Source organism: Sus scrofa, chromosome 1 (genome assembly GCF_000003025.6).
Source record: "Sus scrofa isolate TJ Tabasco breed Duroc chromosome 1, Sscrofa11.1, whole genome shotgun sequence".
NCBI classification, from domain to species: domain Eukaryota; kingdom Metazoa; phylum Chordata; class Mammalia; order Artiodactyla; family Suidae; genus Sus; species Sus scrofa.
Window position 1 is genome coordinate 113,577,434 of NC_010443.5, and position 20,482 is coordinate 113,597,915.

Here is a 20,482-nt window from a genome sequence, read left to right on the forward strand (position 1 = left end):
TGAATGAGTTCCATCTCTGGCTACTACCTCAGGATTACTCATGAATGACCTTCCCTGCAGTTGTGGAGACCTGTTAGGAATTTGCTGGCCCCACTGGGAGTGTAATTCTGGGCCTGCCTGAGCCTATGAGGGTGGGTGGAGGTGGCCCTTCTAGGGAGAAATCTCCAGGACCAATCTATTTGCAGCTTATCAGGTTTGTTCTTTTTTTTTTTTTTTTCTTTCTTTTACATTTAAACACTTAACACACACATACACACACGCACGCGCACACACACACACTCCATGGCTTTGAAACTCTTTATAGAGCTTTACATATACTTCAAATTCCTAGCAATGTACATATATGTAGTTTTTTCATAGTTGTGATTCAATATTTAGGTTATTTAGTCCTTTTTTCTCCCTCGTCTTATCGCATATAAAATTTCCTCATACTTATTTTTAAAGGCTACAAGATCAGTTGTTATGTAACCTTTTGAAGGTCACAGGTCGATAATTTACCAAAAGTTATGACCTCTCTCCCACACTCAAAATGCGCATTCTTACAAACATGGGTTCCATACTAGGAGAGATCCAGCCTCTCTGCAATGCATCCTTGTGCTAGGTTAAGATCCTTGGTGTTACCCTATGAGTACCTAAGGGCCAGCATTAAGATTTTTACTTCTTTTTTCTTTTCTTTTCTTTTCTTTTTTCAGGGCTGCACCCAAGGCATCTGGAGGTTCCCAGACTAGGGATGGAATTGGAGCTGTAGCTGCTGGCCTACGCCACAGCCACAGCAATGCCAGATCCAAGCCATGTCTTCGACCTACAAGACAGCTCACAGCAACACTGGATCCTTAACCCACTGAGTGAGGCCAGGGATCGAACCTGTGCCCTTAAGGATACTAGTCAAATTTGTTTCCGCCAAGCTATGATGGGAACTCCCAAGACTTTTATTTATGAATCCCATTATTATTGCTCCCCAAATTTCCTGGAACTTCTAGTAGTAGTTATTCAAAACAATGCTTGCTTAAAGATGGACTTAGTAATAGCTGGACCCTCCATCCTTGATAGTTTATTATTGGACATTGAAGATGCTTCCAGTTTGTTCAAGATGTGATACAGTGTTGCTATCAACTCCTTCTTACATTATTTTCCCCTTCTTTTCCCTAGAAGATCAATTTTTGGAAGGTATTTGACCTTGAAAAACAAATGTACTTGATTAGTTCTGTCTCTTTGCTTAGGCACAAGGAAAGCCTCCTTCTTTTTTATTCAAATTCCATCCTGCAAAAGCTCCTCCCAGAAGACTTCACTGTGCCCACACTTGGAAGTAAACTCTTCTGCATTTCTGCCTGCACTTTGTCTTAGTCAATTCAGGCTGCTGTAACAAATTATCACAAGCTGGTTGGCTTGTAACCAACAGAAATTTATTGCTCACAGTTCTGGAGGCTGGAAGTCTGAGATTAGGGTACCAGCATGTTGGGGTTCTGGAGAGAGCCCTCTTCCGGGTTTTCTCACATGGTAGAGAGAGAGTGAGTGAGCTCTCTGGGGTCTGTTTGTGAAGGCACTAATCCCCTTGACAAGGGCTCTGCCCTCATGACTGAATCACTTCCTAAAGTCCCCACCTCATAATGTCATCCTATTAAGGGTTAGGATTGCAACATATGAACTTGGAGGGGTTGTACAAACACACCCTCCATTGCACTCCTCTCCAGTGTTACTCATCACACTTTATGATCTTATTGAAAAATTACTCTCTGTATAGCTTATCTCCTTTATTAGACTCAGAGGTATCCTGTATATATTCGAAACACAGAATGGATCATGTTAACATCTCTTTGCTCTATAAGCCAGAGATACTTTCAGTAATATTCATGGGAAAATCAGCAATAATGATGATTTTCATGATTTGTTCTTTAGTTTTAAAGTAATGAAAAGTTTAAAAAAGAATACATTTCCACTGTACAGATACTCAAGTGCATTCAAAGTATTTCCTGGAAGAACCAAAATATTTTACTCACCAAAGAAAATATGATACCTTACAGTTCATTGTAAAATCTGTTTTACCATTTTAAATTGTATTTATTTATTTATTTTTGTCTTTTTAGAGCCGCACCCTAAAAACACAAAAATAAAGGCATACGGAAGTTCCCAGGTGAGGGGTTGAATCAGAGCTGTAGCCACCTGCCTGTGCCATAGCCATAGCCATGGCAGATCTGAGCTGTATCGAAGACCTACACCACAGCTCATTGCAACAGCAGATCCTTAACCCACTGAGCGAGGCCAGTGATCGAACCTGTGTCCTCATGGATACTAGTCAGATTCGTTCCCACTGAGCCTTAAATTTTAAACACAAACACTCTAAGAGGTCACACAGGGTAACAGGATTGAAGTTCCTAGGTTCTGTTTCTTTGTCTGCATAATCACTACGGTATCATTTTAAATTTCAAATTTGCTGTTTAAATGCAAGAACAGGCAGTAAGTACTACAGGACTTAGAGACATGAGATGTCCCTAAGTCCAAAGTGAGTTGGGAGGACTCTGAAACATTAGACACTTCCTTCTGCAAGGAGCAATTTTCATAATCCACAAATATCGGGGGCCCCAACCACGCAACTGGAAGGCCTCTGATGTTGATGGAGTTCAGTTATTAAAGAAGAAGTAATAACACTGTGATCCTTTGAGGTTTACATATGTATTAATAAAACTCAACAGTAACTGCAGCACTTATTTACAACTTTGACCAAAACACTATTTTGGGGGAAGGTAGACGTTTTGTGTTTATCACTGGCATTAGGCAGAATTGTGATGATGAAAGGAAGACCAGCTTTTAGGAGGTTCTGTTATTGCTTTACATTCTCTGTGGATGATGGCAAGGCAGACAGTTCCCACTCCCTACCCCTAGTCCAACCCTGATTCGACAGTAAGGTGAGGGTGGGATAAATGTTCACACAGTATCTGGCATATACTGGATGCCCAGTACATTAGTGAGTCCATTAGCAATGGTATGGATGCTAATAAAAACAAGTTAACTGGGAGGGCTGGGGTCAAGGAGAAAGGATACTATGGGAGTTCTTTCTCGTCCCTGACTTGTGATAGTTGAAGCTAGGTACAGACCAAGTGTTCTCAACCTTGGCACTATTGACATTTTGTTCTGAGTGATTCAGTACTGTGGGGGCTGCCCTGTCCATTGTAGGATGTTTAACAGCATACCTGGCCTTTAACCGTGACATGCCAATAGCACTCTCTTCCCAGTTGTGACAACTGAAAATGTCTATGGACATTGCCAAATGTCTCCTGAGGGGCAGTTTGGGAAACTACCCTACGAAGTACAGATACTGAAACTTCTAGCCCCCAGGAAGATGTCGCACCATCCTCATGCACACAGATCTGGCTCACTCCTCGCAGAAAGAATTCTGCTAAGAAAGTGTAAATTGGTATAACCGCTGTGGAAAACAGTATGGAGATTCCTCAGAAACTAAAACCAGAATTACCATTTGATCCATCGATCCCACTACTGGGCATCTATCCAGAGAAAACCATAACTCGAAAAGATACAGGTACTGCAATGTTCATTGTAGCACTCTATACAATAGCCAAAACATGGAAACGACCTAAATGTCCATTGACAGAGGAATGGATAAAAAAGATGTGGTACAAATACACAATGGAATATTACTCAGCCATTGAAAGGAAAGAAATTATGGCATTTGCTGCAACATGGATGGACCTAGAAATTATCATGCTAAGTGAAGTCAGTCTGAGAGCGAGATACCAACATCATATGCTATCACTTACATGTAGAATCTAAAAAAAGGATGCAATTAACTTTTTTGCCGAACAGATACTGACTCACAGACTTTGAAAAACTTATGGTTTCCAAAGGAGACAGCTTGGGGGGTGGGGGGATGTACTGGGGGTTTGGGATGGAAATTCTATAAAATTTGATTGTGATGATCATTGTACAACTATAAATGTAATAAAATTCATTGAGTGATAAAGAGGAAAGAATTCTACCAAGACATTCTGCTCTCAAGGGAACAAGAAGCCCCTGATTCTGATCCATTTTCCTGAGAAAACTTCCTGCTAGTCACGGCCGTTTCTCCCAGCTTTGGACAAACCAGGACCCTGGGAAAGTTGACCAGCATGGGATTGGTTGAGGGAAATCTGGGCAATACCTAGCATCAGGGAAAGATTTTTCAACGTTCACCTTTGCTAATGGCTTCAAACCTCAAGTCTCTGTTGAAACATAGTCTGGGCCAATGGATAAACCAAAGGTGGTATATTCACACAATGGAAAGCTGAGTGACCTGAATGATCAAGTCACACCACGTGCAGCTGCGTGGATGAATCTCACCAACATTATACTGAGTGAAAAAGGCCAGAAGCAAAAGAACTCATACTGTGTGCTTCCATGATTAAAAAATCCCCAAAAACAAAACAATCTATGTTAAGGCTCAACTGGGAGTTCCTGTTGTGCCTCAGTGAGTTAAGAACCTGACATAGTGTCTGTGAGGATTCAGTTTTGACCCCTGGCCTCGCTCAGTGGGTTAAGGATCAGCCATTGCCACAAGCTGCAGTGTAGGCTGCAGATGCAGCTTGGATCTGGTATTGCTGTGGTTGTGCTGTAGCCCTCAGCTACAGCTCCAATTCAACCCCTAGCCCAGGAACTTCCATATGTGGCAGGTATGGCTGTATTTTAAAAACCCCAAAAACTCAGAGTGTGAAAGCGAGGTTTCTGGGATGCTGGCTCAAACTGTGAAAATTCATTGAGTGATTACAGTATGGGCACTTTTTGAGATCTATGTTACACTTCAATAAAAAATTAACAAAAACAGCATTCTGGGTCAAAGGGCAGGAAAGACCTTTCAGCAATATCCCTGTGAAAACAGGGGAGAAAATTCATCAGCATTTTTGCCTGATAGCTCTAAGCTATTATTATCATTTTCAGACACAGCTTTATAAGTGAGATGATATATGCAAGATAATTAGCATTGCAGTTGATGCTATGGTAATAATTAATACCACTAACAAGTTATTAATTGATCTATGATACAAATTAATAATTAAATACAGAGAGCATCTTTTTTTTTTTTTAAGTCTTTTTGCCTTTTCTAGGCCTGCTCCCACGGCATATGGAGGTTCCCCGGCTAGGGCTTGAATCAGCACTTCAGCTGCCAGCCTACACCACGGCCACAGCAACGCAGGATCTGAGCCGCATCTTTGACCTACACCACAGCTCACGGCAACACCAGATCCTTAACCCACTGAGCAGGGCCAGAGATCAAACCCGCAACCTCATGGTTCCTAGTTGGATTCGTTAACCGCTGAGCCACAACAGGAACTCCAGCACCTTATTTCTTAAAGGAGAAAAAAATTCTAGAATTTTCAGGTACATCTTTGGGTAGTGAGTTCCTAATTCTTTTTGGAGCCCTCTCCAGGCATAGTCTTTGAGGAAAGAAAGATTTAAGCCTCTACCTTAGAGTTTCCAGCTCCTAACCAGCAACCAGCACAAAGTCCCAAATGCCAGTCTCCTTTGACCTGATTGTTCAGTTCACTTCATACCTGTAATTCACCAATCCAATGCACTGTTTAGCCAGGAATCCACCTACCTTTCAATATTTTTGGCCATGGACTTAGTTTGTGAATTCACAGACCAAACAGATGTGACTGCTGTTGGATTCCTCAGTCTCAGAGTAAAACTTTGGCAGAAAAATGAAATCGGGAAAACGTGCAATATCACTGTTTTAGACATGACGGAAGGCGGACTCTCTGGCTTCCTCTCTTCTGAGAGAGCCAGCAATTAGACAACCTCAGCAAGAAAGAGCATTTCTTTGCAAGCTGCGCTCCTCAACTGCAAATTAGAGCTGAAAATCTTTCAGATCATTCTCCACAGAAGAAGACTTAGCCTGACTATTTCTGAATTAGATACGTGAAAGATTTTGTTGCTAGCTGCAAGTGCTCTGGGAAGACTTCTACTCCAAGAGTGGTTTCCTAAACTTTCAATCCTGCTTACAAAAGTCTACATGTCCCCATGACGGCAATGCCACTCACAGAACCACCTGGTGAGTTTCGAGGCAAGTTCTGTCCCACACAATCAAGAATACTTGGATCTGTTGAGATGTAAATTAAGAAAAGAAAATCCATGCCCATCTCCAGAGGAGAGGCAGGCTCTTACCTAATCCCAGGCTCTGTCCATGGGCACTTGATTGGATAAAGATGCACAAAACCAAGAAAATAGAGACGCACGGGGAACTTTCCATTTCTCCTCTCTCACCCTGAGTCCCAGATCTTCTTGCCAATTTTCTGGAGCTAAGAGACCAGATTGCCTATTGATACTTTGTTAAGGAAGGTTGCCCATTAATAATTAACCTTTTAAACATGTTTTCTAGTGTTCAGACCCTTTCCTTGCTAACCCCAATCCCAAATCTAACTATATCTCATTCCAAAAAAATTTGAATTACAAAGTGGTTTTTATCCTGATATATTATGAAAATAAAACATTTTTTCATGTACTCTTACCTTCTTGGGCCAAGGCCACAGTTCCAAATTAATCAATTTAAAGTTAATGTGTTGTGTTTGGAAATTGTATCAAAGGTCGGGGTAGGTGGCTTCCACATGGTTGCCTAAGTCTTTCCCTGACAGCCTGCAAAAGGGATGCAGGCTTACAACAATGGTGTTTCAAATTGCAGGCTAAACCCAAAGAGAAAGGAAAGGACTCTGCTATGCTGAGAACCCTCCAGGGTATGTTTTCTCTTGAATTTAGCAAAATTGTTGGTGCCTGTGGTCAAAGAGTGATGGGCAACATTTCTATTAGCAAAACGGGACTGACAACCTCTAACCTCAGTGTAAGAAGGAGCTGATGGAGGAGCAAAGATGCAGAACTGGATGCTTTGCTAGGGGCCCAATTGAAAGAGGACCCTGGAGTAAACACACTCTCTCCTCTTCTGTGTTAATGAATTGTTCTGTGGAAACGATTCAGAAGTCCACTTGGCAAAAGCAGGCAGGGGAAATGCTACCATATATGACTCTTGTAATATTACTTGAGTTTCACAGTTTTATTTATTTATTATTTAAAAAATTATTTATTTAATTTGATTTTTTTTTTTTTTTTTTTTTTGCTTTTTTTAGGGTTGCACCTGTGGCATGTGGAAGTTCCCAGGCTAGGGGTTGATTCAGAGCTCCAGCTGCCAGCCTACACCATAGCCACAGCAATGCTGGATCCTTAATCCACCGAGCAAGGCCAGGGATCGAACCTGCATCCTGATGGATATTAGTTGGGTTTGTAACCCACTGAGCCACAACACAACTCCTATTTAAACTTTAGTCATTTTCTTCAACTTTTAAAAAATATCTAGTATACACCAGGCACTGTACTAGGCACTTGGAAAATACAATAAAACAGACCAGAATTCTAGTATTTGCAGTGCTTGTGTAGGTGGGAATGGGAGGAGTCAGATAATAGACAATAGACATAATAAATAAGAGAGTTATGTAGATTGGAAGAATGCAGTCAGAGCTACCAAAAAAGGAAAAGTGTGGCAGAGTTAAGGGGATAGGGAAGGTAGCGGTTTTAGATAGAATGGTCAGGGTGAGACTCATTGGGAAGTAAACTTTGAGCAAGGGTTTGAGGGAGTTGCCCCTGTGGACATGTTGAAGAAGACAGCTTCAGGCAGCCAAAACAGCCACTGCAGCCAAGACAAAGGTCCTGAGGTAGGAGCAAGCCTGGGATGTTCCAGGTACATCAGGGAGGCCAGCAATCAGAGTGACATCATTATAAGAACTTTGTTTTTTTTGTTTTTAGTTATTTTTTTTTTAAGAAAAAAAATGGAAAACTTTATTTGAGCCAAATTTGAGCATAATAACCCAGGAAGACCATCTCAGAAAGCTCTGAGAACTGTTCAGGATTTTGGCTTTTACACCCTGAGACATGAGTACTGCCAAGAACAAACTCAACCCTCCATCTCTCTCTGCAGATTAACTCAGCAAGACACCAGCAGAGCTGGGTGCCTCTGGGATCCTGGGTCTGCTATCAACTAGCTGTGCAAAATGCTGCTTAACTGTGATGGGTTCCATCTCCTCACCTGTAAAATGAGGTAACATGAGCTGGAGATAATATTTTGAAGTACCACCTTAACATATTTCTCCCAACCCCTCGCTCATGCTCCGCCTCCCACTTAAGAAGGGTGAAGCAGAGAGAAGACTAGGAATCTTTTGTTTTCCCCAAACTTAGGACCTAGGGTTAGTGAATTTTAACCAACAAAGGCGAGCAAAAGGCTAAAAATATTTTAAAGGCATGTGAAGAGGGAGGGAGTCCCCCTCCCTTCCCATCACCAGAAAGAGAGTCTCTTGGGCTTTTCAAGTGGGTCGGGGAGGGGAGGTTTGTCTATGAGGGCAGAGGGGGTGGTCCCTTGCTACCCAAAGAGGAAATGGCCGTGAGTGTGTCAGCAGGAGTTGATGAAAGATGCCCCTGTGCCTGGCATGGGGTGGGAGCAGCAGTGAGCCTCTGGTGCTGACAGGTCATGAGGATGGGGAAGACTGGGCCCTTTGTGGTCACCTGTGTGGACTGATGGCAGAGGACCAGGTGCTCACCCCTAACCCCAGCTCTGGGTATTGTGTTTGATCCAGAACTGGGGGTGGGGAAAAGGAATCCAGGAGGGCCTGAAAAATAGGAGTTTGGGAGTCATAATTGAGAAGGGTTACAGGAAGTAAGATTCCTTCCATGTCAGAATTTGTGGACTGAGATTCACACCTCTACAAACTCAGGTGTATCATGAGTATTAAACATTGATATGTGAAGTGCTCAGCCATGTGGCTGGTTCATAGGAGAGGTTCTGTAAATTATAATTACTGATTTTGCAGGCAATGCGCTTAGTGGTCAAGAGGCCAGGCTTTGGCATCAGACAGGTCTAGGTTAAGGTCCTTGGCCTATCACTTACTTACTAACTGGGTGAACTAGGCAAGACATTGGTGTTGTGAGCTTTAGATGTTTTCTTCTGTATAGTGGGACAAAGTACCTCTACCTGATCAGATTAAAGGAGGCAATGTAAAGAGGCAAAGCCCTTAGCAAACCTGCCAAGCAGGAAGGAATAAACAGCAGCTATTCTACTATTTCTATTGTTTTTAATTCACATGGGGGGGGGGTCAGGAGGATAACAGCAGGACTTCTACAGGATTAAAATTTTAGAAGAAAATGAAAGAGGGAGGAAAACAAAAGGACGAGGATCGGTGGTTCCAAAATCTGATGAAGGGTTGGAATCAGAGTCAGACTGAGGGCTCAGGAGGAGGGCAGTTAAGGGCCCTTCCCTGGGTCACCTCCATGAAAACGTCTAGGGCTGGGGCCTGGACAACCTTCATTTCATTTTATTTTTTTATTTTTAGGGCCACTTCTGTGGTATATGGAAGTTCCCAGGCTATCAATTGAATCTGAGCCACATCTGTGACCAATACCACAGCTTGCAGCAATGCCGGAACCTTAAACCATTGAGCAAGGCCAGGAATCGAACCACATCCTCATGGATACTAGTCAGGTTCTTAACCCGCTGAGCCACAGTGGGAAATCCATGAACAACCTTCATTTTAAACAAGTTCTCCAGATCATTCTTGGTCACCAAAAGTTTGAGAACCCTTGCCTCAGAGTTGTGGTGAGAGATCTGTTGGGACAGGAAAAGAAAATAATAGATCTTTCAGGTTTTTCTTATATCACCTGCTATAGGCTGAATGTTTGTGTCCTCCCTCCCAAACTGGTATGTTGAAACCTAGGCCTCAAGGTGAAGGTATGTGGAGGTGGGGCCTTTAGTAGGTGGTTAGGTCATGAGGGCAGAGTCCTCATGAAGGGGATTAGTGCCCATATGACAGAAACCTCAGAGAGACAGATCCTTTGCTCCTTCCTCCATATGAGGTTATAATGAGAATATGGGCATCCATGAGGCCCTCATCAGACACCAGATCTGCTGGTACCTTGAGCTTGGACTTCTCAGTCTCTAAAACTATGAGAAATAAATTTGTTTATAAGCCACCGAGACTATGATATTCTGTTCTAGCACCTCAGGAGTTCCCTGGTGGCTTAGCAGTTGAGGATCTGGCACTGTCACTGCTGTGGCTTGGGTCACTGCTGTGGGGCTGGTTTGATCCCTGGTGTAGGAATTTCTGCATGCTAAGGGTACAGCCAAAAAAAAAAAAAAAAAAAAAAAAAGAAGTAACAACTGTTACAGCAGCCCAAAGATATCACCTTTGCTTTGAAATTTTTATTTGTATACATATAATGTTTGTCATATATTTACACTATATCTTTTATATGTGGTACCATGTTAGTGCTATATGATTTATAAGCAGATAAATATCCATATATGATGAAGGGGCACTCAAACATTTTTTCAGATTGGTGTGGGTGCTTCATTACAAATGTGCGAAGACTCTGCCATAGAGGAATGCAGTGTCCCCCAGACCTTTGGGACATGACTCTAATGTGGTTGATCCCATCAATACATTGGAGCAGACAGTGGGTCCTTTAGTGGGGTCTTTAGTCATTTCCACATCCCATTAATCCCAGCAGTTAGTGGAGGACCCTTCATTTCCCATGAACTGGAAAGAGGAGGCAGGCCTGACCTCATGGAGCCTGGAGCCTCCAGCTGGTTATCAGCTTTGCCCACGGTGGTGGAGCCCCATGCCTCCTCTCGTCTGCAATCCTCAGTCTAAAATAATAGTGGTCTTATAATTAGATCCCTAAAAATTGCCCAGTACTTTCTTTAACTTGAAGAGCTTCTTGAAGAAATGGGGATTTCAAGAGGCCAGGCTTTAATGACCTGAATGTAACCTTTTCTTTTAGCGTAATGGTGATAAGAAAGTTAATCAGAAGAAAACATATTTTACAGAGATAAAGAGAGCAAATACTCAGAGGGAGAAGCCAGGGGATCAAGGTGAAAGTCACTGATGAGAGAGACAGGGTTTTTTATGTTCCGAATCAGATATTCTAGCTTTCATCATCAGACACCAGGGATAGGTGAGAATGGCAGCCTCTTGGCAGATTTCCAAGAAAAGAGTAAATACAACAATACATTTTGCGTTGGTACTCTTATTTCCCTCATTCTACAGGTGAGATTTAAGAGATTAAGAAGTAGGACAGTACCATATTTTGCCAGTAAAAGGCTGAGAGAGGGGAATCAATGTCACCTGAGTCCAGGGTCAGCCAGTTTTCTTTACCACGAGCCCTTAAGCCCTGAATTTTCTCAGGCCTGCACTGAACTTTCTTTCCTACCCATCAACCCTCCACTGTCAAGATGAAATTTACAAAGTTTGCAGGCTCAAACATTGGAAAATGACTACCTTCCCCCACGTCTGATTGGGACCACCAGGCTGCCACCAGGAAATTGACCAAACATTTGTTAGGTCACAGATCCATCTGTGTGGACATTCTTGTACCTTGCGGTAACATTACAAAAACAAGTAGAGACAGTTCTTTGAGTTGGCTTGGGGATGTCCTTATTAGGAAAGGCGTTGGGGGAGAGGGAGAGGGAGTGGGAAGAACTGGGAGTTTGGGGTTAATAGATGCAAACTATTGCATTTGGAGTGGATGAGCTGTGAGATCCTGCTGTATAGCACAGGGAACTATATCTAATCACTTGTGATGGAACATGATGGAGGGTAATGTGAGAAAAAGAATGTATATATATTTATATATATATATGACTGAGTCACTTTGCTGTACAGCAGAAATTGACAGAACATTGTAAATCAACTATAGTAAAAAATAATAAAAATCTAAAAAAATAAACAGAAAAGAAAAGGGGTTGGCCTGGAGCCTAACCTTTTCCTTATCTGCTTTTTTGTTTTTCTTTAAGACAAGCAAACAAATGAAAGGTGAAAATAAGGTTGCAGATGGTGTTTTAGACTATTTGAAAGAATGAAATGTGTCAAGCATTTTCAAGCAGATATTCATCCAAGATCATCCCACCTGCATTGATTTAACCTTTGCAGATTCAGGTCTTCATGGGCTCTGCCTCTGACTAGTTGTGTGACCTTGTGCAAATAGTGTAACCTCTCTTTGCCTCAGTTTTCTCATCTGTAAAATGGAAGTGTGAGAATGAAACATTATCACATGCAATGTGCTTGTAACAACTCTTGGCACAATCAGAGCTCATTTGATTTTTGTTAACAAGTGAGATAAAAATTACTTCCTCTGACGGGTGGGAAAACTGGGACTCTGAGGTTCCTTGTATAAGGCCACAGCTAATTATGTGGACTGGATCTAAGGACTTCTGGGTCCATGTAAACTCTGATACTCTCTCCTTCCCAAAGTCTAAAGTGAATTGCACAGGGGCCAAGAGCCGAGATCTCCTTCTACGTTTAATTGTATGTTTCCTGCTCTGTGGTAGCCCATTTATTCTCCCCATCGGAATTTCAGCTGGTTTGTGAGACAATGAAAGAAAGAAGGAAAGGAAGAAAGAGAAAGAAAGAAAGAAGGAGAGAAAGAAAAAACCAGGGCTGCCTTTTTTGTGACTGGATACTCTGGAATAATAATGCATTTTATGATTTTAGTAGTTCCAGTATTATGGAAACTTTTTTTTCTCTATTTGCATTATGCTTGGAAGCAGAAGGAAGGAAAGATGTAAGGTGGCTTTAAACAGCCAGATAGACATGGACCTTTGCTGGCTCCTTCAAGTTTGACAAGGGCTTTCTCCCCTGTGGGAAAGAGGTGGGCATAGAATAGGCTCTGTGCCTGAGTTCTCCAGCGGCTTCGGGACGTGATTAGGCTTGGTGAGGGGTGATCATGCTGGGCTCTTCTGGGAGACCAACCAAGCTATGAACTGAATGGGCTGATTGCAGTAACTGAAGGGCACAGTTTGGGAAGGTGGGCCATCAGCGTAGCAGCTCTGTTTCTCTGGGCCCCAGTGCTTCTGACTATGAGATAGCCAGGGGCACTGTCCTTGTTCTGGGTATCAGGCAGGAACGGGGCTCCACTCAGATCAAAATGCCCCAGTCCTCTCTACAGCAGCTTGTGGTTGGTCCGTGTCACATGCTCATCTCACCAAAGATTTCTGAAGTTAGCAAGTGAAGTCCTTGGCTGCAAAAAATCAGGACTGGTTCCCAGTGTCTACTTTAAGTGCTGCCAGTGGCTTATATTTTTCCATAGGGTATCTTGCTGTCATGGTTAGTCATCAATTCCTAGACAGGCTTAGAAGTCAGGGGTTAATAGTTCAGGGGCCAACTCCCAAAGACGCCAGACTGTGTGATGTCATCGAAACCTCAGGAACCTATGATGACGCATGTATGATTATGCCCTTTATAGAGAGAGGAAAACTGAGGCTTTGGGAGGTTACTGAGTTGTCCAAATCCATATTCTAGTAAGTGGTGGAATAAAATCTGAATTACGTTTGTCTAACTCACAAGCACACACAACAAAAGTAGTTTTACCAGGTGTAGTAGGAAATGGCTGTGAGAGCTTTGTGGATCTAAGGTTAAAAAAATGGAATTGAGTTGTGCTTTTGCCCTCTGATAAAGATGTAGATCATGTGTTTATTATTAATGTTATTTTCAGAACAAATGTTCTCAAGCCTTTTCTCAGCTATTTAATGGAAAGAGCCTAAAACACTTAGCCCATGAAACAGAGCAGAAGATAGAAATAATGGAGACATAATGGTGGTGATACCGGAAAAATGATACCGGAATCCGGGTTCTTGTTCACGGCAGTCGAAGAATGAACTCTGGGAACACACATGCAGCAAGCAAGCAAAGGCTTGTTAAAGGAAAGCAAATAGCTCCCAGGGCTGCTGGGAGGGGGAGAAGAGCCCCCACTCTCTATTGTCCCATAGGAGTTTTTATTCCTTAAAGATGGGGGGGTACCAATGTGGGGGTCCAGAAAGATGGGGTTTTCTCCCATTGGCCTTGCTCAATTACCCATATCAGTCCTTATCCAATAGGGCTTATAGGGGTGGAAATGTCCTGTAGGTCTCATGGTTTCTTTGTCCTTTTCTTCCCATAAACTTAGTCACAGGGGATTAGAGATTAATGTCCATCTGGGCATAGGTACACTCCCTATAGTAAACAAGGCCTGTGGGGATGTTACTCCCTGGAGCCCTTAAGCAACAAATGTTAATCAATAGCCATATTAAAGAATATATCAAAGCCCATGTTTCTACACTGACTACCTGAATTAATATTCTGCCTCACTAGGATGGAATTTTATAATTTATACACAGATTAATTTTCCCAATCAACAGTAAAAAAAAAAAGACCAGCCAAGATAAGGGGACTGGAGCCTTTGCCCAGAAGTTTTGGCATGGAGATAACAGAATGTTTGACAGGAAATTGTCAGGGTGAGACTATGCTACAAAAGATCTAATTTACACACCATCACCATTTGGGTTGGGTCATGCCTAAGTCCTCCACAATGCAACCATGAGATGCTCTGACATGCTTTGATAATTCTAAGACAATTTTTTTAAAAAAGGTAAAATCATGACTCTCATTCAGAAATAAAGTTGAACATAGGGTATTTTATTTAACTTACTAATGTGGAAGCTGGTAAGGGTATTACAAGCAGTTCAAAGGAAAAGCCAAATCCCTCACAAATTTATATGGATGGGAGTTCCCTTTGTGGCTCAGTGGTTAACGAACCTGACTAGAAACTGTGAGGATGAGGGTTCAATCCCTGGCCTCCCTCAGTGGGTTAAGGATCCGCCGTTGCCATGAGCTGTAGTGTAGGCCACAGACGCAGCTCAGATCCTGAGTTGCTGTGTGGCTGTGGCATAGGCCAGCAGCTACAGCTCCGACATCTAGCCTGGGAACCTCCACACACCAAGGTGAGGCCCCCCCCCCAAAAAAAAAAATTAAAGGGATAAAGAGATGAAATGAATGGGCCAATCAAATGGAAGCACAACTAGCTTCTAGGGCAGTCAATCAAACTGTCACAGAGCAGCATGGAACCTGCATTTTGTGTTGCTGTTAGTTATCTACAAAGCACACTGTTGTAAAATGCCTCAAGGGCAATTGACAAAAGAATCAGATAACTCAGCAAGGTTGTGCTATGTGTGGACAATGCACAGGTTTCTATTGAAGTACAACATTTCCCCTGTAATTCCTATTGTTAAAAAATGATAAAGGAAGTATTTAGCTGCAGAATTTGAAGATAACAGGTAAAGGTTCCTTCAGGAGGAAAGGCTGTCTCTTGGTATTTGTCTCTTGAGTGGAGGCTTTGTGATAACAGAAAACTGGATTTCCTTGCTGCCTTCTCTCTTTTTGTTCCTATTAGCAGGCAAGTTATTTAAAATCTTTATGTCTCAGTTTCCCCACTTGAAAGTAGGGACAGTACTATTATTTTCTTTAGGGTTTGGGGGAAGAATAAGCCAGAATAATTCATGAACTGTGCCTAGCACAGTGCCCAGCAGGATACACACCAGCTATTCTTATTTTTATTGATTGTAGTCTTTCAGTGTGTTTTAATTCCTCTTGCACTTTTGTCTTCCTTCCCTTTCTCTTTTTCTGTCCGTTTAACTGACTATAATAAAGAACAGGAAATCTATTTATAGTATTTTTGAAAAAAAGTATAAATAGGGTTGATGCTTCTTGGACTTGATTTTGAAATTAACTGCGTACGTTATGCATTCCTTTGTATTAAACAAAAAAGCACACTCCAAAAAAAATTTGCTTTCTTGTTTTTGAATAATTCCCATCATCAGTTTTAGACCAGCTAATCCTGACTTTAAATTGAAAAATGTGGCTCCAGGAGTTCCCTTGTGGCTCAACAGTTTAAGGACCTGGGGTTTGTCACTGCTGTGGCTCAGTTACTGCTGTGGTTTGGATTTGATCCCTGGCCTGGGAATTTCTGCATGCCATGGGAATGGCAGAAAGAAAGAAAGAAAGAAAGAAAGAAAGAAAGAAAGAAAGAAAGAAAGAAAGAAAGAAAGGAAGGAAGGAAGGAAGGAAGGAAGGAAGAGAAAGAAAGAAAAATGTGATTCCTTTTCTCAGGTTAATGGCCAGAGAAAACAGGCTCTGGAATGGGAAAGGCCCTCAGAGGGGGTCCTCCCATGGGCCCTTGGGGACAGGACCCACCACGTGCAGAGGTGACTCTTGGGAGTCGGGACTAGGGACTGGTTGGTGAAACTATCCCTGGTCTGACTCCTCAGACCCAAAGGGTCACATCCAAGGGCAATAGAGTCTGTGCCCTGGGGGTGAGGTGGAGTGTGGGGTAGGCAGCGTGTATCAGGAACTAGAGAAAATCGACTGCCGAGCTTTGGCCAAGCAGGTGGTGGGAACCTGCCTTTGGGAAGTTTATTTTTTCCCCTTTATGTCGGGTAGAGGGGGAATCTTTTTCAGCTCCAAGGAAGAATTTCTGTATGTCTCCCAGTCAGGATACCTGTGTGGATTTGACCCCACTGTCACCTCAAAGCCTGTTAACAATTCCCTGGAAATAAAAATAGAATCTGGGTAATAAAACATGGTCTGACCTTTTTTTTTTTTCCTTTGTGCTTAGTCTAGTTCTACTTGCTCACAGGGTGTCTGATGCAGAGGCCTTGCACCCAGCACTCCAGTCCAGAATTCCTGGTGTGAAATGCTGGGGTGGGGGATGGGGAGTAGGGAGAGAGGTGTTCAGAGAGGCTGTGCCCCACTCTCTGGAGCAGGAGCTGTGCCTGTGCTCATGCCTGTGAGAATTCCCCCTGCCCCTGCTGCCCAGATCCCTGCAAAGCAGCCCTGCCCACAGCCTATCCCAGGAGAGCATGGATTCTAGAGCCTGAGCTCTCACCTCTCCATTCTCTCACCAAAGAATAAAGTTTCTCTTGGCTTCTGAGTTAAACATGATCTCCTTCTGGTGGCCTGAAGGACCTGGGGCAGGAGGACCCCTATTGGGGTCCCAGTTTCATTTCTCACATCTGAGATACGGTCAGATGATTCAGGTGAACTCCATAGGCCCCCTTCCTTTTCCTTAGGAGCCTGCATTTTGCATGGAAAAATGCATTCAAGCTTGTTTGCTCTGAGTGAGCCAGTTTGGAGAAGGAGCTTTTCCTCTTGGCAAAATTCAGGGAAAGGAGAATGAAAATATTGCTGTGTCTAGGCTTCGTTTAAATTTATGGCCACTGGAGTGACACCCCAGAGAGAGCCATTTCTCACTCCACTGTTTCACTCCTATCACCTGATCTGACTATCCAGCTGAGTGTGGGGCAGGGGACTCTCTGGAGAGTGGAATGTCCTTTTGATGCCTTAGGAAACAGCAAGGACTCAATCTCAGAGGTCAGCAGATGTGTAATTGGGATCTTGGGGCTGGGAGAACACAGTCAGGCTCTTTGCCTCTGGGAATCCTTTCTTTTTGCTAGCGTGTCATCTCTGCAGTAAAACTGCTTGTTCTAGCTCTTGATAGAAATGTAGCTTCCCAGAATCCCAGCTGTGGTGCAGTGGATTAAAGGATCCAGTGTTGCTACAGCTGTGGCTCAGATTTGAACCCTGGCCCAGGAACTTACTATGCTTGCGGGCATGGTTAAAAACAAAAGTAACTTCCCTTGTCCATTTTTCATAGGCGATATATAAACGAGGAAGAAAGTGGTAGGCTGCTAATATGTGTAGCAATCCCCACTTTTGGCCATACTTGGTGCCATGGTGAGAGATGTGGATTTGAGGGTAGAAGGTCTGAGTTTGAGACCACTTCTGCCTTGGCTAAGTTGTAATGTTTCTACAGCAGGGATAATGAAACTTGTGGTTCCAACCTCACAAGGTCATGAGAATGAAGGATGGTAAATGTCCAAACATGCTTAAGCTGTAAAAGGGCTTATGTGAACCCCAGGCTAGGATGTCAAGTGGGTGAGTGTGTTTGTGGAATATAGGGATTTTTAGGAGACTTGGGAGCCCAAGCAATTCTGCTTCCTGACCTCAGAGTAGGACATACCTTACTGCCCAGGACCTGGGGTGGGGTGGGGGAAGCAAGCAGCCACCTGCAGAAGGAAAGTTCTGGCTGGTCAAGACTCTCCTAGAAGGCAAAGAGGGAGGGCTGAGGTGCCACTTGAAATGGTTTATGGGTGTCAGGGTGGAAGAAATTTTCCTTTACCCTTCTAGGTTTTCCTGGCTGGTCTAACAAATAAACTGACATGAGACAGATTAACTGGAGAAAAATCAAACAAAAGTTTAATAACATGTGTACATGGGAGAGACACAGGAAAACTGAGTAACTATCCAAAATGGCCAAAGCCCTCACCTTAAATCCCAGCTTCAGCTGGAGACAGAAGAGGGTATTGAGGGTAGTGGTTTGAGACCTCGAAGGGGAGGAAGGCATTTCACATGAAGATGGAAAAGCAAATGTTTAGGAAACAAACATTTGCTGGATCACGAGATGATGGCACACAGGGTGGACTCTGATCTCCAGGCCCTGCTGGGCTTCCCCACCACACTTAGCCCATAATCTTTGCAGAGATCTCATGTAAGAGCTCTATTTTGGAAACAGGCCCTCTATCTAAATTCTTTTAGGAAATTATGAAGGTCAAACTTTCTTCCTGAGTCTTTTGGGCTTCAATTGTTTTCAGATTGAAATAATCTGCATGCCAAAGAGACATTTGAGGGAGGGGGGCAAATTTTATTCCTCTACATGGGCTTGAGGGAGGAAGCCAAAATAATGTATGGGCTACCTCACAAAAATAATAGCCAGACTTTGGAGGTCAGGGTCAAGGTCAGCTGGGATCTGGTGGCCCTCAGGAGAGTGGAGGGCTATTGCAGTGAAGGGACCTCACCCTTATACCCTTACTTTATCCCCAGATAAAGCCTGGGATATTTAGTTATTAATATAACGAATTAATATTACAATGACCCTGCTTTAGATGTCTCTCTGATTCTCTTTGCTGGCCCTTTCTGTCTTCACTGTGGCATCCTGTCCTGACTTTGACTGAGTTCTGAGTCCTTGAACTCCCTTCAAAATCCCCCCACCGCCATGCCCAGGGAAATTCCCTGTTTGGGTCACCTATCTCACTAGAGACTCCTGAGGAGAGACATCTGGGTATACAGGTGAGATCCTCCAAACTGTGTGTGGATGGGAAGGAGAAGACCTCATGGGGCTGAGCCCTGGGAATTCCAACATTTACAAGTCAGGAGGAGGAGGAGGGACCTTTCTGCCTTTGCCAAATTATTTCTTAAGAATAAGTTCTTAGTGGTAACATTTCTGGCTAGAGGTGGGAACAATATGGCTGTAAATAAATGTATGAGGCAATTTCCAGGCAACTTCACCATCATTGGATATTGACATTCAATTTTGTGTGTGCATGTAGCTCTTTTAGAATATGTAAATTTTCATCTTCTGACTGCTTTCATTTGCATTTCTTTGATTTCTAGTGAGAATTAACATTTTCCCACTGTTTCTCTACTAATTGTATTTCCCTTATGGGAATAGGCCTGTCTTTTACCTATTTATCTTTTGGAATCTTGACATTTATTTTACAAATTTGAATTAGCTATTTTTGATAGATCTTAGTTCTTTGTAATGTTTGATAAAAATATTTTCCCTTTTAAAAAAAATCTTTAGTAATGCTAATTTTTATAGTGAAATCATTTAAATAGCCTCAAAGTTGAGAAAGTTAAAATTCCCCCAGAGAGGTGATAAACACTTTTTCAATTTTCTGCAAGTTCTTCCATAATTAGATTTTATATTTAAATCTTTAATCAACAAAACTTATTTTGGTGAATGTTTTATTTATAATAACTTTTTCTATTTTAAAATCAATAAATGTTTATTATTGAAAAATAGGAACATGAAGAGCAAAAAATAAAAACATGGTGAAAAAGATCAAAAGATAACCACTGTTGACATTTTCCTTTAGGTACCTCCAAATCGTCTTTCCTGGCTATACATTAAAAAAAAATTCAACTGCAAACATTCTGTATAAACTCTTTAATAACTTGTCTTAACAACATATTAATGACATGTACCAGTGGTATTAAATATTCTTCTAAAATATTGTTTGAGAGAGTTCCTGTCATGGCTCAGCAGTTAATGAACCCAGCTAGTATCCATGAAGAGGAGGGTTTGATCCCTGGCCCCACTCTGTGGCTGAAGGATCTAGCGTTGCCATGAACTGTGGCAGAGGTCACAGACGCAGCTCAGATCTTGTGTTGCTGTGGCTGTGGCGAAGGCGGGCAGCTGTAGCTCCAATTCTACCCCTAGCCTGGGAATTTCCATATTGGGTGGGTGTGGCTATAAAAAGCAAAAAAACAAAAAAATAAAATAAAACAAAATATTGTTTGAAACAGCTGTGGTGCACTGTATCCTATAGATGTGCCATAATTGGCTTAATTCCCTATTGTTTTGTAACTCTTGTGTATCTAAGATATCACCGTTATTAACAATGCTGTTATAACATGCTTAAGCATAAATTTGGTTCCCATTTCTGGTCACTTCCTTTGCTTAAATTTCTTAAAGTGGAATTGCTGAGGCCAATGTTATATGTACATATATATACTTTTTGCCTTTTCATATATACAGCTATGCTAAGTAAATTGATATCATTTTAAGTCCTCATCAACAATGAATAGATGTG

The 20,482-nt window shown here is 42.4% G+C and overlaps 1 protein-coding gene and 1 long non-coding RNA gene across 9 annotated transcripts in view; one reads left to right on the top strand and one right to left on the bottom strand.

Moving 5' to 3' along the window:
* LOC102158936 overlaps window positions 1-20,482 on the top strand; it is a 358,073-nt gene that overhangs the window by 151,762 nt on the left and 185,829 nt on the right. For all 4 annotated transcript variants that reach the window (XR_002344700.1, XR_002344698.1, XR_002344696.1 and 1 more), the window contains one exon: window positions 7,952-8,071. This is a non-coding gene — a long non-coding RNA (uncharacterized LOC102158936). The remainder of the gene's footprint in view (window positions 1-7,951; window positions 8,072-20,482) is intronic.
* Window positions 1-20,482, bottom strand: part of LIPC (lipase, hepatic) — a 170,456-nt gene that overhangs the window by 143,750 nt on the left and 6,224 nt on the right. The window contains exons 1-2 of one of the 5 annotated variants that reach the window (XM_021063893.1): window positions 6,498-6,525; window positions 6,154-6,287 (exon numbers count right to left, since the gene is read on the bottom strand). In XM_021063893.1, the coding sequence (XP_020919552.1) occupies window positions 6,154-6,238 (85 nt within the window). In that variant the 5' untranslated portion in view covers window positions 6,239-6,287; window positions 6,498-6,525. 5 annotated transcript variants of the gene reach the window in all.